This window comes from Vicia villosa, unplaced genomic scaffold, assembly GCF_029867415.1.
Source record: "Vicia villosa cultivar HV-30 ecotype Madison, WI unplaced genomic scaffold, Vvil1.0 ctg.000470F_1_1, whole genome shotgun sequence".
Lineage (NCBI taxonomy): Eukaryota > Viridiplantae > Streptophyta > Magnoliopsida > Fabales > Fabaceae > Vicia > Vicia villosa.
In genome coordinates this window covers 127529-140583 of record NW_026705227.1, presented here as the reverse complement: position 1 = coordinate 140583, position 13055 = coordinate 127529, and the positions used below count along the sequence as shown (strand labels likewise).

Here is a 13055-nt window from a genome sequence, read left to right as displayed (position 1 = left end):
TGCCCTGTATGAACCACTGTATGAACCAGTTAGGAAAGGATAATGAAATATTCTTATTAAACCAAATGAACCAGGTATGTTCATAAGGTTTAACATAGAGAAAATGGGACCAAGCGTCCATGTAATCAAGATAGTTGTAATGTTGAGGAGTGTATTGCCTTGAAAATGATTTAACAACTATTGGAGGAAGATTCCAATCAGCGGGTGATAAGACCTTATTAATTTTAAACTTTGAAAATTTTATAACTGAGTTATCATATTCATGAGTGAGAGTAATGGAGTCTGAGTCTACTAGTATAAACTCATAAAATTCTCTTGTTTTTAATGTATCTTTTGGTAAAAAGAAGAACCCTTGAGAAAATACTTTGTAATAACCTATGTCAAAGAAGAGCCCTGAGGGCAGTAATGTTGTTCCAGAGGAATAATAGGCAATGAATAATTTTTTGTAATAAAAGTTGTCCTCTCCGTAGGTGGAGGAGTGTAATAAGCTAATTTTGACGGTGAAGCCTTCTGGGGAGAAGGGGAAGCCGTAATCTTCTGAGTGAACTGTAAAGGAGAAACCAGTTCATTTTTTTACTCCAGTCCCCTTAGAGGAGGAACTAGGAGGGCTAATCTTTGATAAGTAGATGGGCGAACCCAAAATAACCTGCTTATCATTTGATGGTAATGGGGGGCCATAAGACGCTTAAGTATTTGTCTTTTTGTTGTTCATGGTTACCCTGCAGAAATTCTCTTGTCAAAAAATCAGGCAAAGCATTTTTAATTCCTTCAATATGCATGATTTCAAAATCAAAACATGCAAATAATGATTGCCATATGGCAAATAAATGTTTAGAAACTAAATTTTTTACATCCTTGTGTAAGACATTTTTTGCAGATTTACAATCAATTTTTAATAAAAATGATTTTGAAAATAAATCATCTTGAAATTTCATGATGCATAAAACAATTGCTAAAATTTATTTTTTAATAGTGTTGTAATTTAATTGGGCAGAGGACCAAGTCCCAGAATAGTATCTGACAACTTGTTCCTTTTCTGAACCCGGAAGTATTTGTTTTAAAATTCCTCCAAACCCAAGGTTAGAGGCATCTGTTTCAACTATTAATTTGGCACTAGGAGATGGGATTCCTAGACATGGTAATTTTTTGACTATTTTCTTTAAATGAATAACACTTTCAGACATAGAGTCATCCCAATGAGGAGGATTTTTCTTGAGACGTTTGAATAATGGTGCACAAATAGTTCTAAGGTTGGGAATGAAATCTGAGACATAATTAAGACAAACTAAAAACCTTTGTAGCTGGTTTTTATCTTTTATTTCATTTGGGAATTTATTAACAAATTCTAGAGACCGGCTAATAGGAGTATACATTCCCTGGCTGATATCAAAACCCAAAAATCTAATTTTTTATTGGAATATTTTTAATTTCTTTTCAGATAAAACTAGACCATTAGACTTAATTATTTCATAAAATTTATTCATATGGTCTATATGTTGATTAATAGAATCTGAAAAAACTAAAATATCATCCAAATTAACTATACCATAATTTAATAGAGAGGAGGGATATTTTTACTCCAAGAGTAAGTTTAAAAGAATTACTTCAAATCTTAACTCTTGATCTTCATTAATCTAACGGTTTTAATTCATCATTTAATCTAATTATTTTTAGAAATATTTTTCTATATAAAAAATCAATTAAAGTAGTTAGTTAGATGAAGATTAAGGGTTAAGATTTGGAGTAACTCTTTTAAACTTACTCTTGGATCTTGAAGTAAGAATATCACACACACCTCATATATATATATATATATATATATATATATATATATATATATATATATATATATATATATATATATATATATATATATATATATATATATATATATATATATATATAGGAGGGTTATATTTATTCCAAGAGTAAGTTATTATAACTTACTCCACATCTTGACCATTTATTATTTTCAATCTAATGGTTAAAAATAATAAGTAATTAAATGTGGAGAGAGAAAACTATTCCTTATTATTTTTAACCATTAGATTGAAAAGAATTAATGGTCAAGATGTGGAGTAAGTTATAATAACTTACTCTTGGAGTAAATATAACCCTCCTCATATATATATATATATATATATATATATATATATATATATATATATATATATATATATATATATATATATATATATATATATATATATATATATATATATATATATATATATATATATATATATATATATATATATATATATATATATATATATCGCATATCTAGTGAGAATAGATAAGTTATATGAGAATGTAAGAAAGAATAAGAACCATTAGATTGAAAAAGGAATGGTTGAGATTAAATTGTGCTATTTAATAAATCACGTGTCATCAAGATGAAAGAGAAATTATTAATCAAATTTTAAAAAATATATTTTAATCTCGACCAATAAATTTAAATCAAATGGTTGTTATTACATTCTCATATAACTTACTCATTCTCATATGATATGTTCTCTCTCTCTCTCTCTCTCTCTCTCTCTCTCTCTCTCTCTCTCTCTCTATATATATATATATATATATATATATATATATATATATATATATATATATATATATATATACATGATTGAATAACTCTGAGGTGTCAAACTTAGTAACATGACACCTCCGATAACTCTTCATCTTGTGTCAGTATAATAAAATCCACTATTGGATTGAAAGCTATTATCATATAGATCATGTCTACAAAAAAAATTGATTTCATGTTTTCATATAGATTTATTTCTTATTAGGAAGTTAGATAAGAAAACTTGTTTTGACTGTAACGTTATTTTAGGGGAGAGCTTGATTAACCAACTTAGAATATTAGTTATGGATGTAAGAATAAAAGGGGGAGAAAATAGAATAAGTCACTCGAGAGTGCCACAGATCAAGTGGTGCCATTTTAAGGGTGAAAAATAAGAAATTTTTCAACACAAGATTTTGGAGAAAAAGAGTTTGGAAACCCCACAAGGAAGTGTAATTCATATGTGGAATACGATGGCCCAAAAGATTAAAAAAGTGGCTAAAGAGACATTGAGAGAATCAATAGGTTTTGGACTTAGGGGTAAATAATTGTGGTGGTGGAATGAAATTGTTTAAAGTAAATGTTCAAAGTTAATGCAATTTTGAGGTAAAAGAAAATATCGGATGAATGGAGAATAAGTACTTTATTGTAATCTATAAGAACAAGGGGGTATACAAAATTGTGCAAATTATATAGGGATTAAAATTACAATTCATACCATGAAGTTATAGGTAAGAGTGATTGAACGGAGGCTAAGAAAAGAGACTCAAGTCTCTGAGAATCAAATTTTTTATGCCTAGAAGGTCCACCATGGAAGCTATCTATCTACTACGACATTTGATGGAGAAGTTTCTGATGGACCAAAAAGACTCGCACTTAATTTTTATTGACTTAGAGAAGGCGTATGATGGAGTTCCTAAAGAGATTTTATGGAAAGCTAAGGAGAAGAAAGGCGTTAAGATTGCATATATTCGAGCTATCCAATATATGTATGAAGGGGGTACCGACTAGCGTGTGAACACAAGGAGAGAGAGAGAGAGAGAAAGAGAGAGAGAGAGAGAGAGAGAGAGAGAGAGAGAGAGAGAGAGAGAGAGAGACGATTTTCCCATTACAATAGGTTTGCATCAAGGTTTAGCCCTAAGCCCTTACCTTTTTACCTTAATTTAAGATGTACTCACATAACACATCTAAGAGCTAGCACCGAGATGCATGGTTATTGTAAATGATAAAGTCCTGCTTGGAGAGTCGAAAGAGGATTTAAATGAGAGGTTGGAGACTTGGGGACGAGTTTTAGAAAATCATGCGCATAAGCAGAAGTAAGACGAAGTATAAGGAATGTAAGTTCAACAAAAGAATAAGCGTTTTTAGCCTAGAGGTGAATGTTGGAGACCATATCATCCCTCAAGTCACACAGTTTACATATCTTGGGTTTGTAATACAAAATGATGGAGAAATTGAATGGGATGTAAAGCATCAAACTCAAGTTGGATGGATGAAATAGAGTAAGACTTCCCAACCACTCATTCTATCCAAGTTCCACCAACACGAGAAAGATAAAATAACATTCCTCTTACTTGTACTTTTGACACAAACATGAAAAAAAATTAATGTTAGCATCGCCTTCCTTAAACGACTTAACTTTCAACCTTTGAAACATCTGAGAATCTTTGATCTCAAGCAAGGACCAAAGTCTGCAATGGCATTTGATCTAGCCATAACCTTTGAATGTTGAATAACACCCCTACCTAAACCCCCCCCCCCCCCCCCCCCTCTTAAGTTCAAATGTTTAATCACATATCTCAGGAAGTTAACTTGAAAGTGTAAATTACCAAACACTTTCTTATTCAACACTTGCAGCACCTCTTACAAAGATTTAAACTTCTCTATAAGAATAAAAGTTTTCCAATAATTAGAAGTAGAGTTTAGCCGACTAGTTTTGAAAACCTCACACAGGGGACTATGATGCATTAAATGGTTATTAAATATGAAAATTTTAGGGGTCCACAGTTGATTAAAATAATAAAGAATAACTAGGAAGTGGTCAGATACACTCATAGGAAGGCCTAACTGAGTCACCACACCCCAATTATCTCACCAACCATTTGCAACAAGGATCTCATCAAGCCTACCCCCTCCCATTAAGTTGAAACGAAGATATAGGAGAGGTAGATCCTTGAGATTCATCTGTGAGATAAAGTTATTTAAATCAAGAAAATCCAGAGTCCCGTCCAGTCGATTAGAACCATCAAATTTGATTTTCTTTCACACTAGAAATACATAGTTGAAGTTCTAAAGAACGCACAAGACCTCACCCTAGAACTGACTTATGCGTCGCAAATCTCTGCTCCATATAATTATCTTATCTAGCCATGTACACTTAGAGTAGACGTTAACCACAAAACAATGGGATCTATACCCCCTCCAAGCACACACCTAGAAAACCAGCATCTAAGAAAGATAATATAAAGAGAATAGAAAGAGAATTGAGAGGTTTACTTCGAACTACACCAAATCTAGAGAAGACATCCACTTTAACAAACTGAATGGACAAAGCTCCACTCACAAAAAAAGTTCCCCATAGATATGCACAATAAAGAAAAACACCTCATTAAGCTTTGCTTCTTGAATATAATTGTCACAAACTCCAGACACTTGGACATAATGAACTCCTTTACCTTAGAATTTTTAATACAACTCCCCACGTACGTTAAAGATTCTATTAACATTGAACACAACGTCTTAACACCCTAGCAGATTTCTCTTGACCCACTAATCTATCAATTTCTTCCTTATCACTTAACTTAAAAGATTTGTCATTCTCTTTTGGATCTAATTTAAACAAAAAAATTAATATACACTCCACCATTTATACTTTCACTTATAAATCATATAAGATTATAAGATGTAATTGCTTCTTTGAAATCATCTTTTGTAGTAGAATATGTTCCCACCTCCCACTTGTAATTGGACATGTCCTTTTGTTCCTTAAATATTGGAAACTTCTTTCTCCCAACTCTACTGCTATCATCACTGTCACACTCACTTTCAAGATCCTCACTTTCATTATCACTACCTTCCAAGTCTTCTATGTTTTCTTCCCACTTTCTTTACCTTTTTTGCTTTTTACTCCTCCATTAGCATCTTCAAGTAGGTTACCATCTTCCTCATCCAACTCAGTTTCATACTCATCAGATTCATCATCAAATACTACCTCCATTGCACTATCATAATTGAAGTCTTCATCATTAGAACTATTAGAACTATGCCTATCATCAACCTCCCTAACCCTTTGTCCATTATCATCAGTATCTACTGCATCCTTGTCCCTTACATCACTAACCCCAACATCATTTTCCCCCAGTCCATTGACATCATCAGCTGGCAATTCAGTTTCATTCATCATCTCCTCAAGCACAACTTCAGTCTCATCTACAATCTCATTAAGTGGTATTTCATCCAGGGGTATCTCATCAACTGGTACCTCAGCAAAATCAGGCTTCGTCAATACGTGTTGAATAAAGATGTCAACTCTAAGGAGAACCATGTAGAGATCAGCAATCTCTAGGGCACCTTTGTCATCAACCCACAAATTCATACCCTCGGTAGGATCCCTATAGTATATCTTGTCTATGGTCGGGTAACCTAATTCCTTAATAGCACCTAACAACTCAAAGAAGCTTCACTTATCAGCATCTACTCTCAATATCGCAACCTCACTCGCTTCATATACACTGTGTTCCTCATCAACGAACGCACCACTATGATAGATTGTAATGTTCAGAAATTCATCCATTTCAAATTAAACCCTAAGTAGAATCGAAGAAGATGAAATGTATTTCAGACAAACAAATTTTATTAAACCCTAACTACCAAAATACAATAACTTCATGAACGCATACAAATCACTTACCTAAAAAGCAATGTTGTCTTCGTTTCAACTTGACTCCGTCTTCGTTCCCAGAAAAACTTTAGCTTGGCTTCGTCCTCGTTCTATAATGGCTGTTGCGCTAGGGCTTCGTCCCCGTCCTATTTCTGAGTTACTAATTATGAATCCTAAATATGTTTAGAAAATATATCCCAGGTGGACAAAACTTCAGTAAAAACATATTTTACATGTCACAATTTAATTAAGCAAAAATAACACGTGCATGTCACCTGGATAAAACCATTGACTTTGACTAACGGTTTGGACGAAAAGGACAAACGTGCACTTTTTGAACAATTAATGGACCAGTTTGAAACTTTTTAAAATTGAGGAACCAAAATGAACCAAAGGATATACTTATGGGACAAAAAGAATATTTAGCCGAATTTTTAATACAACTTCCCACATACGTTAAAGATTTTATTAACATTAAACACAACGTCTTAACATCCTAGCAGATTTCTCTTGACCCACTAATCTATCAATTTCTTCCTTGTCACTTAACTTAAAAGATTTGTCATTCTCTCTTGGATCTAATTTAAACAAAAAAATTAATCTACACTCCACCATTTATACTTTCACTTTTATAAATCATATAAGATTCTAATTTTATCCCTTTAATTATAAATCCTTATAATGCTTCAGTTAAAAAAATATATATGCTGATAATATTTGTGAACTTTGTATACAAGTTGAGCCAAATACTAATTACAAAATCTTAAGAAATATACACACTAACTACAAAACTAAAGCTACAAGATAGTATAAACAATGAAAGGCTAAAAGTGTGTTGAATCACAATGTCCAAATGAATTTATTTGTGCATCATAATATTTTCCTTATCTATATAAGACAATTGAAGTAATTTACTAAATCAATTGAAGAAATGAAGAACATAGTAGGACTAAGAGTTCTTTGAGGCTAGCGAGTATACAAAAGTAGGAAAAACCAGTTTACCTGCGGATTACCCACGGCAAAACCGTAGCTAAATAATCAGAAATAGGATTTTCCCACAGCAAAACCGTAGCTAAATAATCAGAAATAAAAATAATAAAAATTGGCCCATGCAGGTCTCGAACCTGCGACCTTCGCGTTATTAGCACGACGCTCTAACCAACTGAGCTAATGGGCCAGTTGTTTAGAGCGTCTGCGTAATGTTATTTGAAGACGATTACATTGAAAACATTGAAATATAGAAGCGATATTTGAAGACGCTATGGTTCGGGAAACAGTAGAGAATGGATAATATTACGGCAAGCGAAGTAGCTGGTTTGGCTGTGGGTGTTCTTCTTCTTTCTGCTACCATTGCTGCTCCCAAAATCGATGTTTTCTTCTCTTCTTCTCAACGCAGGTTCTGTCTCTTTTCCCTTAATTCATTTTCAAATTTTTTTTGTTAGTATCTGTTGTTGTTTTTTGGTTTTTATCAATGACCCATTTTTGAAAAATACTTGTTTAAATGATTCATTAAGCACTTAGATAGAGGAATGAAATCAAAGTTAATGCCTTTTTGTGTTGAATCCTAAAAGTACTGTTTGTAAATTTTGATAGCTTTGTTGCAATTTTAGAAGGTTGGGAGAAAGTGGAGATAAATTTGATTATTGAAAGGTTGTGTTCAATGTTTATGAGCTATATTAGGTTCTTAACTTCAAAATCTGCACTTAGCTCTGTGTCGGACACCAACACTGACACGACACCGACACTTGTGATTACGTTCAATTTACTTATTTTTTCAAACTATTATCGGTGTCAACGTGTTAGTGTTAGTATCTTGTCCAGTATCCATGTCTGTGCTTCATAGATTATTCCTATTTAACCAGTGTTCTATGAGGCCATTAGCTAATCAAGTATTCAGACTTGTTTTGTTTATAGTAAAACATTTTTCACAAAATAAAAGTCGGAAACTACGGGCTCGAAACATGGTTTTCTACTTACTATTCAAAAGGGTTATTTTGTGTATTAGTACTTAGTGCATGTTTGGAATGACAGTGAAGTTGACAAATTCACGGTGGCAACATGATTTTGTTGAAGCTTCGAAGTGTAGTTTTTGTCAAAATCACGGCATAGTGCACAATTCTAGTAAAGTCACTGTCATTCCAAACACACACTATGAACCTTGCCCCTGATCTTGAAGATGAAAACTTGATTCTTGCTTTCTAGTTAGCAAAATAAGTTAGTCTAGCCTTGTGAGAACCAAGAATGGATTGAAGTCAATAAGTTAGAGTCGCCCGATGAAGATCAAACAATTCATACACTGAGTTTACTTTAACTGATTTAAAATATGAATCGTTCAATCTTCAACCGACAGTTTTGACTTAATGACTGTGTGAGTGCATGATTTTGCTAGTAGGGAATGGATCTATTTAGAACTTCCGCTTTTCAGTAATAGGTTGTTAACAGCTATAGTTCGTTATCTTTCCTCATTCGAATCAACCTTTGAGGCCAAACTTGAAAAAAGATATGTAGCTGCATGCCTGAAAGAGCCTATTATCATTCCAAGTTCTTTAATCTTTTGGGGTCAATTATTCGCAATTGTTTTAATTGACTAGTTCATGATTTCTATATTGTTATGATTTTGAGGACTATTCATGCAAAATAAGCACTTATATGTTAAGTTCATATGCTATTAGTGTTTAAGTAAGATGTTTATCTAAACAAAACCAAACTTTAGTAACACAACAGATTTTTCTTTTTGCTGCCTCTTTTCTGACATATACTTCACAACTCTTTACCTGCAGCTCATTGGGGCTGTGCAAGCGATGTGGCAATGTAAGAAGAACGGCTTGCGCTAAATGCAAAGGAACCGGATTGATCAAAGAAGGAGGGTTACTTAGTTTCAACTTTGTAGATGATTTGTTCGAAACAATTGTTAATCGCGAATCACAGGTGAAGAAGATAGCTTGTGTAAATTGTCAAGGCAAAGGTTACTTTCCATGCCCTGATTGTTCTAAACTATAATCAGTGTGGTTTTATCTTCTTTGCCAATGAGTATTTTCTTGCCTGCAATATTGTATCTCAAGATGTAAGTGTGACATTGTGATTTTGATCCTTCAGACATTGTGGTATATGTAACAATAGTTTATCTTTTGCTACTCATGTAGATTCACTTATTATTATGGTCTAATGCAAGTGATTTGTGTGCAATGTATGTGAGTAATGTAAATTGATGTACCGAGTTTGGTTCCTAGTCATAAAAAGAAACTCATTCAGATTCATTTTTTATCTGAATTCCTAGTATTTTTTGGTTTTCACTCAGTATCTTGGTAGTAAAGGGTTTAAAGATTTTAAGTAGTATTGTTCTGGTCGAATTCAAGTCCGTGTCACTACAGTATTTCGTTGGGTTTAGGTGTATGGATATTGTATTGTATGTAAACTATACTTAGCCTCGATTTTCGAGCAATGTAAAACTATTTTGACAAGCTCATAACAGTTGCCTTCTAGTCGACGTATTGTCCGTTTTGGGTGTAAGAATCTTTACGGCTTTATATTTCCGAAAAAGTTTTTGTGTATAGGTGTTATATATAAGTTATTCTTAATCACGATTTCTAAAAAATGTAAGACTATTTTGACGAGACCGAAATAAAGGATTTGTCTAAGCTATATATGTTTTATATGTTTGTTATATGAGTTTTTTGATGTTGGGTCAAACCATCCCAAGCTTTATTGGGTTTTGGTAAGTCTGAGTTTGGGTTTAACAATTAAGGGAATCTTCTTTCCACCCTACATCTTTACCTTACGTCTCTCCTCCATAAAAATACATTAATCTTAAATTACCTCCATTTTTTTTACGATTTGAAAATTACTGTTTTCACATGTTAAAAGAATTGCGCATTATAAAAAAAATCCTACTTTTAAATGTATGGTAAAAAATATTCAGAACTTTCTTCACATATGTTAACATCAATAAAATGTAGCCATATATCCAATTTGAAAGGCTATTCCAAAAAATTTACATGATTGGAAAATTTGGAAGCAATAAAAAAAAATTTAGCAATATTTAATTGGGCGTTGGAATGCTATCATTGTAATTACACTTCATCCGTTCATCAAAAACTTTTGTCGTCGTATTGATGAGCTTCTAAAATGACTTTAATTAGCATCTCATTAGATTTTTTGTTTCATATCAGATGTAAAATTCTTTATGGTTCCCTATAAAAGTGTCTACAATTGTATTATATGAAGACTCTTCTTCGCAGCTCTTGACATCTTCACTTCTAGTGGATTCAATTAATTTTTGATAATTAATTAGTCTTGTAGCTCATGAAGGGCTTGATTTGAACATAATGGATGTTGTAATATTTTGTTTGTATGGTTCACTTGATAAGGATATAAAATTAAACAAGTATCTCTATGGGCTAAAACAATATGGACAGAAGTGATATAATTGTTTCAATGACTATTTGCTAAGGGAGAGATATACAAATAAGTCCATAAGTCCTTGTATTTTTATGAAAAGTTCTAGAAAATAGTTTTCTATAATAGTTGTCTATGTATATAATATAAAATTATTGGAACTCCTGAAGAGATTCCAAAAGCTATAAATTGTTTAAAGAAATTATTTGAGACGAAGGACTTCGAAAAGAAAAAGTCCTTACTAAATAAACATTTAGAAAATGAAACTTTTATATACAAAGAAGGTTATATAGCAAAAATGTTAAAACGTTTCTATATGCGTAAATCTCATATATAGCAAAAATGTAAAAAAAAATTCATATATGGACAAATCTCGTATGTTGTCTATCTCTATGATGTTAGATCATGGGATATACTGACGATTCATTTAGACCTCGAGAAGAGTATGAAAAATTAATTGGTCCTAAAGTACCATATCCTAGTGTAATTAAAGCACTAGTCTATCTTGCTAATTATGTACACCATGCTAAGTTAATTTCTATAACTCTACTAGCAAGATATTTTCCAAATGGCTTTTGCAAATCAAAATCCGGTTTTTAGAGACGGTGGTAGCAACAACAAACCTCCATTGTTCTGTGGACAATACTTTGACTTTTGGGAAATTCGTATGAGGGCTCACTTAGAAGCACAAGGAGAAGAAGTATGGGAAGCTGTCTTAGAAGGTCCTCATGTTCCTGTAACTGTCGTCAATGGTGTTGGATCAGATAAACCTAAAGCTTCATGGGATGATAACGATAGAAAGAAGGTTCTTGCTGACAAAAAGGCTATCAATCTTCTTCAAGGAGAACTTAGCATGGACGAATTCTTTCGTGTTTCGGCATGTACAACGGCTAAACAAATATGGGATACGTTAGTAGAAACTCATGAAAAAACCGTTGAAGTTAAGAGATCTCGATTAAATACTTTGAGTCAAGAATATGAATTGTTTAGAATGCAGCCCGGAGAAACCATTCTTGATTTACAAAAGAGATTTGTTCACTTAATAAATCATCTAGACGCTCTTAGAAAGAAAATCTCTACCGAGAAACAAAATCTTAAAGTTCTAAGATCCTTAACCAGAGAATGGCAACCAAAGGTAACATCAATATCCGAGAAAAAAACTTTAACTAAAATGACTTCCGCAACGTTGTTCGGAAAACTTCAACAATACGAAACGGAACTCGGAAGACTTCAAAAGCATGAAAGGTTAGATACAAAATCCAAAGGAATTGCTTTGAAAGTAGATTCTATGTACGATGAATTCACTAGTGAAGAAGATGGCGCTCTTATTAAGAAGTTTGAAAAATTCCTAAGAAAAGAAAAGAAAAAGGAGATCATTAAAGGGGAAGCACCAACAAGGAAGGTTAAATGTTTTGAATGTGGAGAAAAAGGACATGTCAAAAGTGAATGCCCTACACTTGAAAAGAAGAATAAATACTTCAAGAGAAATAAGAATAAAATGTCAAAGAAAGCATATATAGCATGGGAAGACAATGAAGTAACTTCATCTTCTGATTCCAAAAGCAAAGAATATACAAATTTTGCATTCATGGCTTCACACCATTCCGATGATGAAAACGATGAGGTTATTAATGAATTTTCCATTTATGATAATGACGCACAAGGTTCCATAAATGAACTCTTGAATGAATGTAAAATGTTATATAGAACCGTATCAACACAAGAGAAACAACTCAAGTCTCTTGAAGAGAAAATTAATACAATGCAAAAATATTTTGAGATTAAAAAGAAACAATATGTTGATAAAGATAAACAAATATCATCTCTAGAAGAAAAAGTTAAGATTATGGAAAAAGATTTTGAGAATGAAAAACAAAAGGTGATTAGTGATCAAAAACATAATGTTGTATGCAAAAATTGCGAATCTCATTCCTTTTAAATTGTTCAAATAAAGAGAGTCCTTGAAAGATATGAAAAAGGACAAATTTGATTTAGAGGGTGTCCTTAGCCAACAAAGATTTTCTAATGATAAAAGTGGTCTTGGTTATTCAAAGTTTAAAAAATCAATTACTAGTAAAACTATATTTGTTAAAGCAAGTGACCAATCCAACAAGGAAGTGAATAAAGCACAAAAGGTTCATTATTATCATAAAAGAAAAAGTTTTAGGCTTAATTGCAATTTTGGTCCCCCAATTATTCAATTTTTTGGGT

At 32.4% G+C, this 13055-nt stretch overlaps 1 protein-coding gene and 1 non-coding gene across 2 annotated transcripts; one reads left to right on the top strand and one right to left on the bottom strand.

The window, feature by feature from the left end:
- Positions 1-7552: 7552 nt before the first annotated feature.
- Positions 7553-7626, bottom strand: TRNAI-AAU (transfer RNA isoleucine (anticodon AAU)). The gene has a single exon. It is a non-coding gene; the product is annotated as a tRNA-Ile (tRNA).
- A 77-nt stretch (positions 7627-7703) lies between these two features.
- On the top strand, positions 7704-9706 carry LOC131628640 (uncharacterized). The gene is made up of 2 exons (XM_058899469.1): positions 7704-7845; positions 9230-9706. The coding sequence occupies exons 1-2, from the start codon at positions 7733-7735 to the stop codon at positions 9447-9449; spliced, it is 333 nt and encodes a 110-aa protein (XP_058755452.1). The 5' UTR covers positions 7704-7732; the 3' UTR covers positions 9450-9706.
- The last annotated feature ends 3349 nt before the right edge of the window (positions 9707-13055 follow it).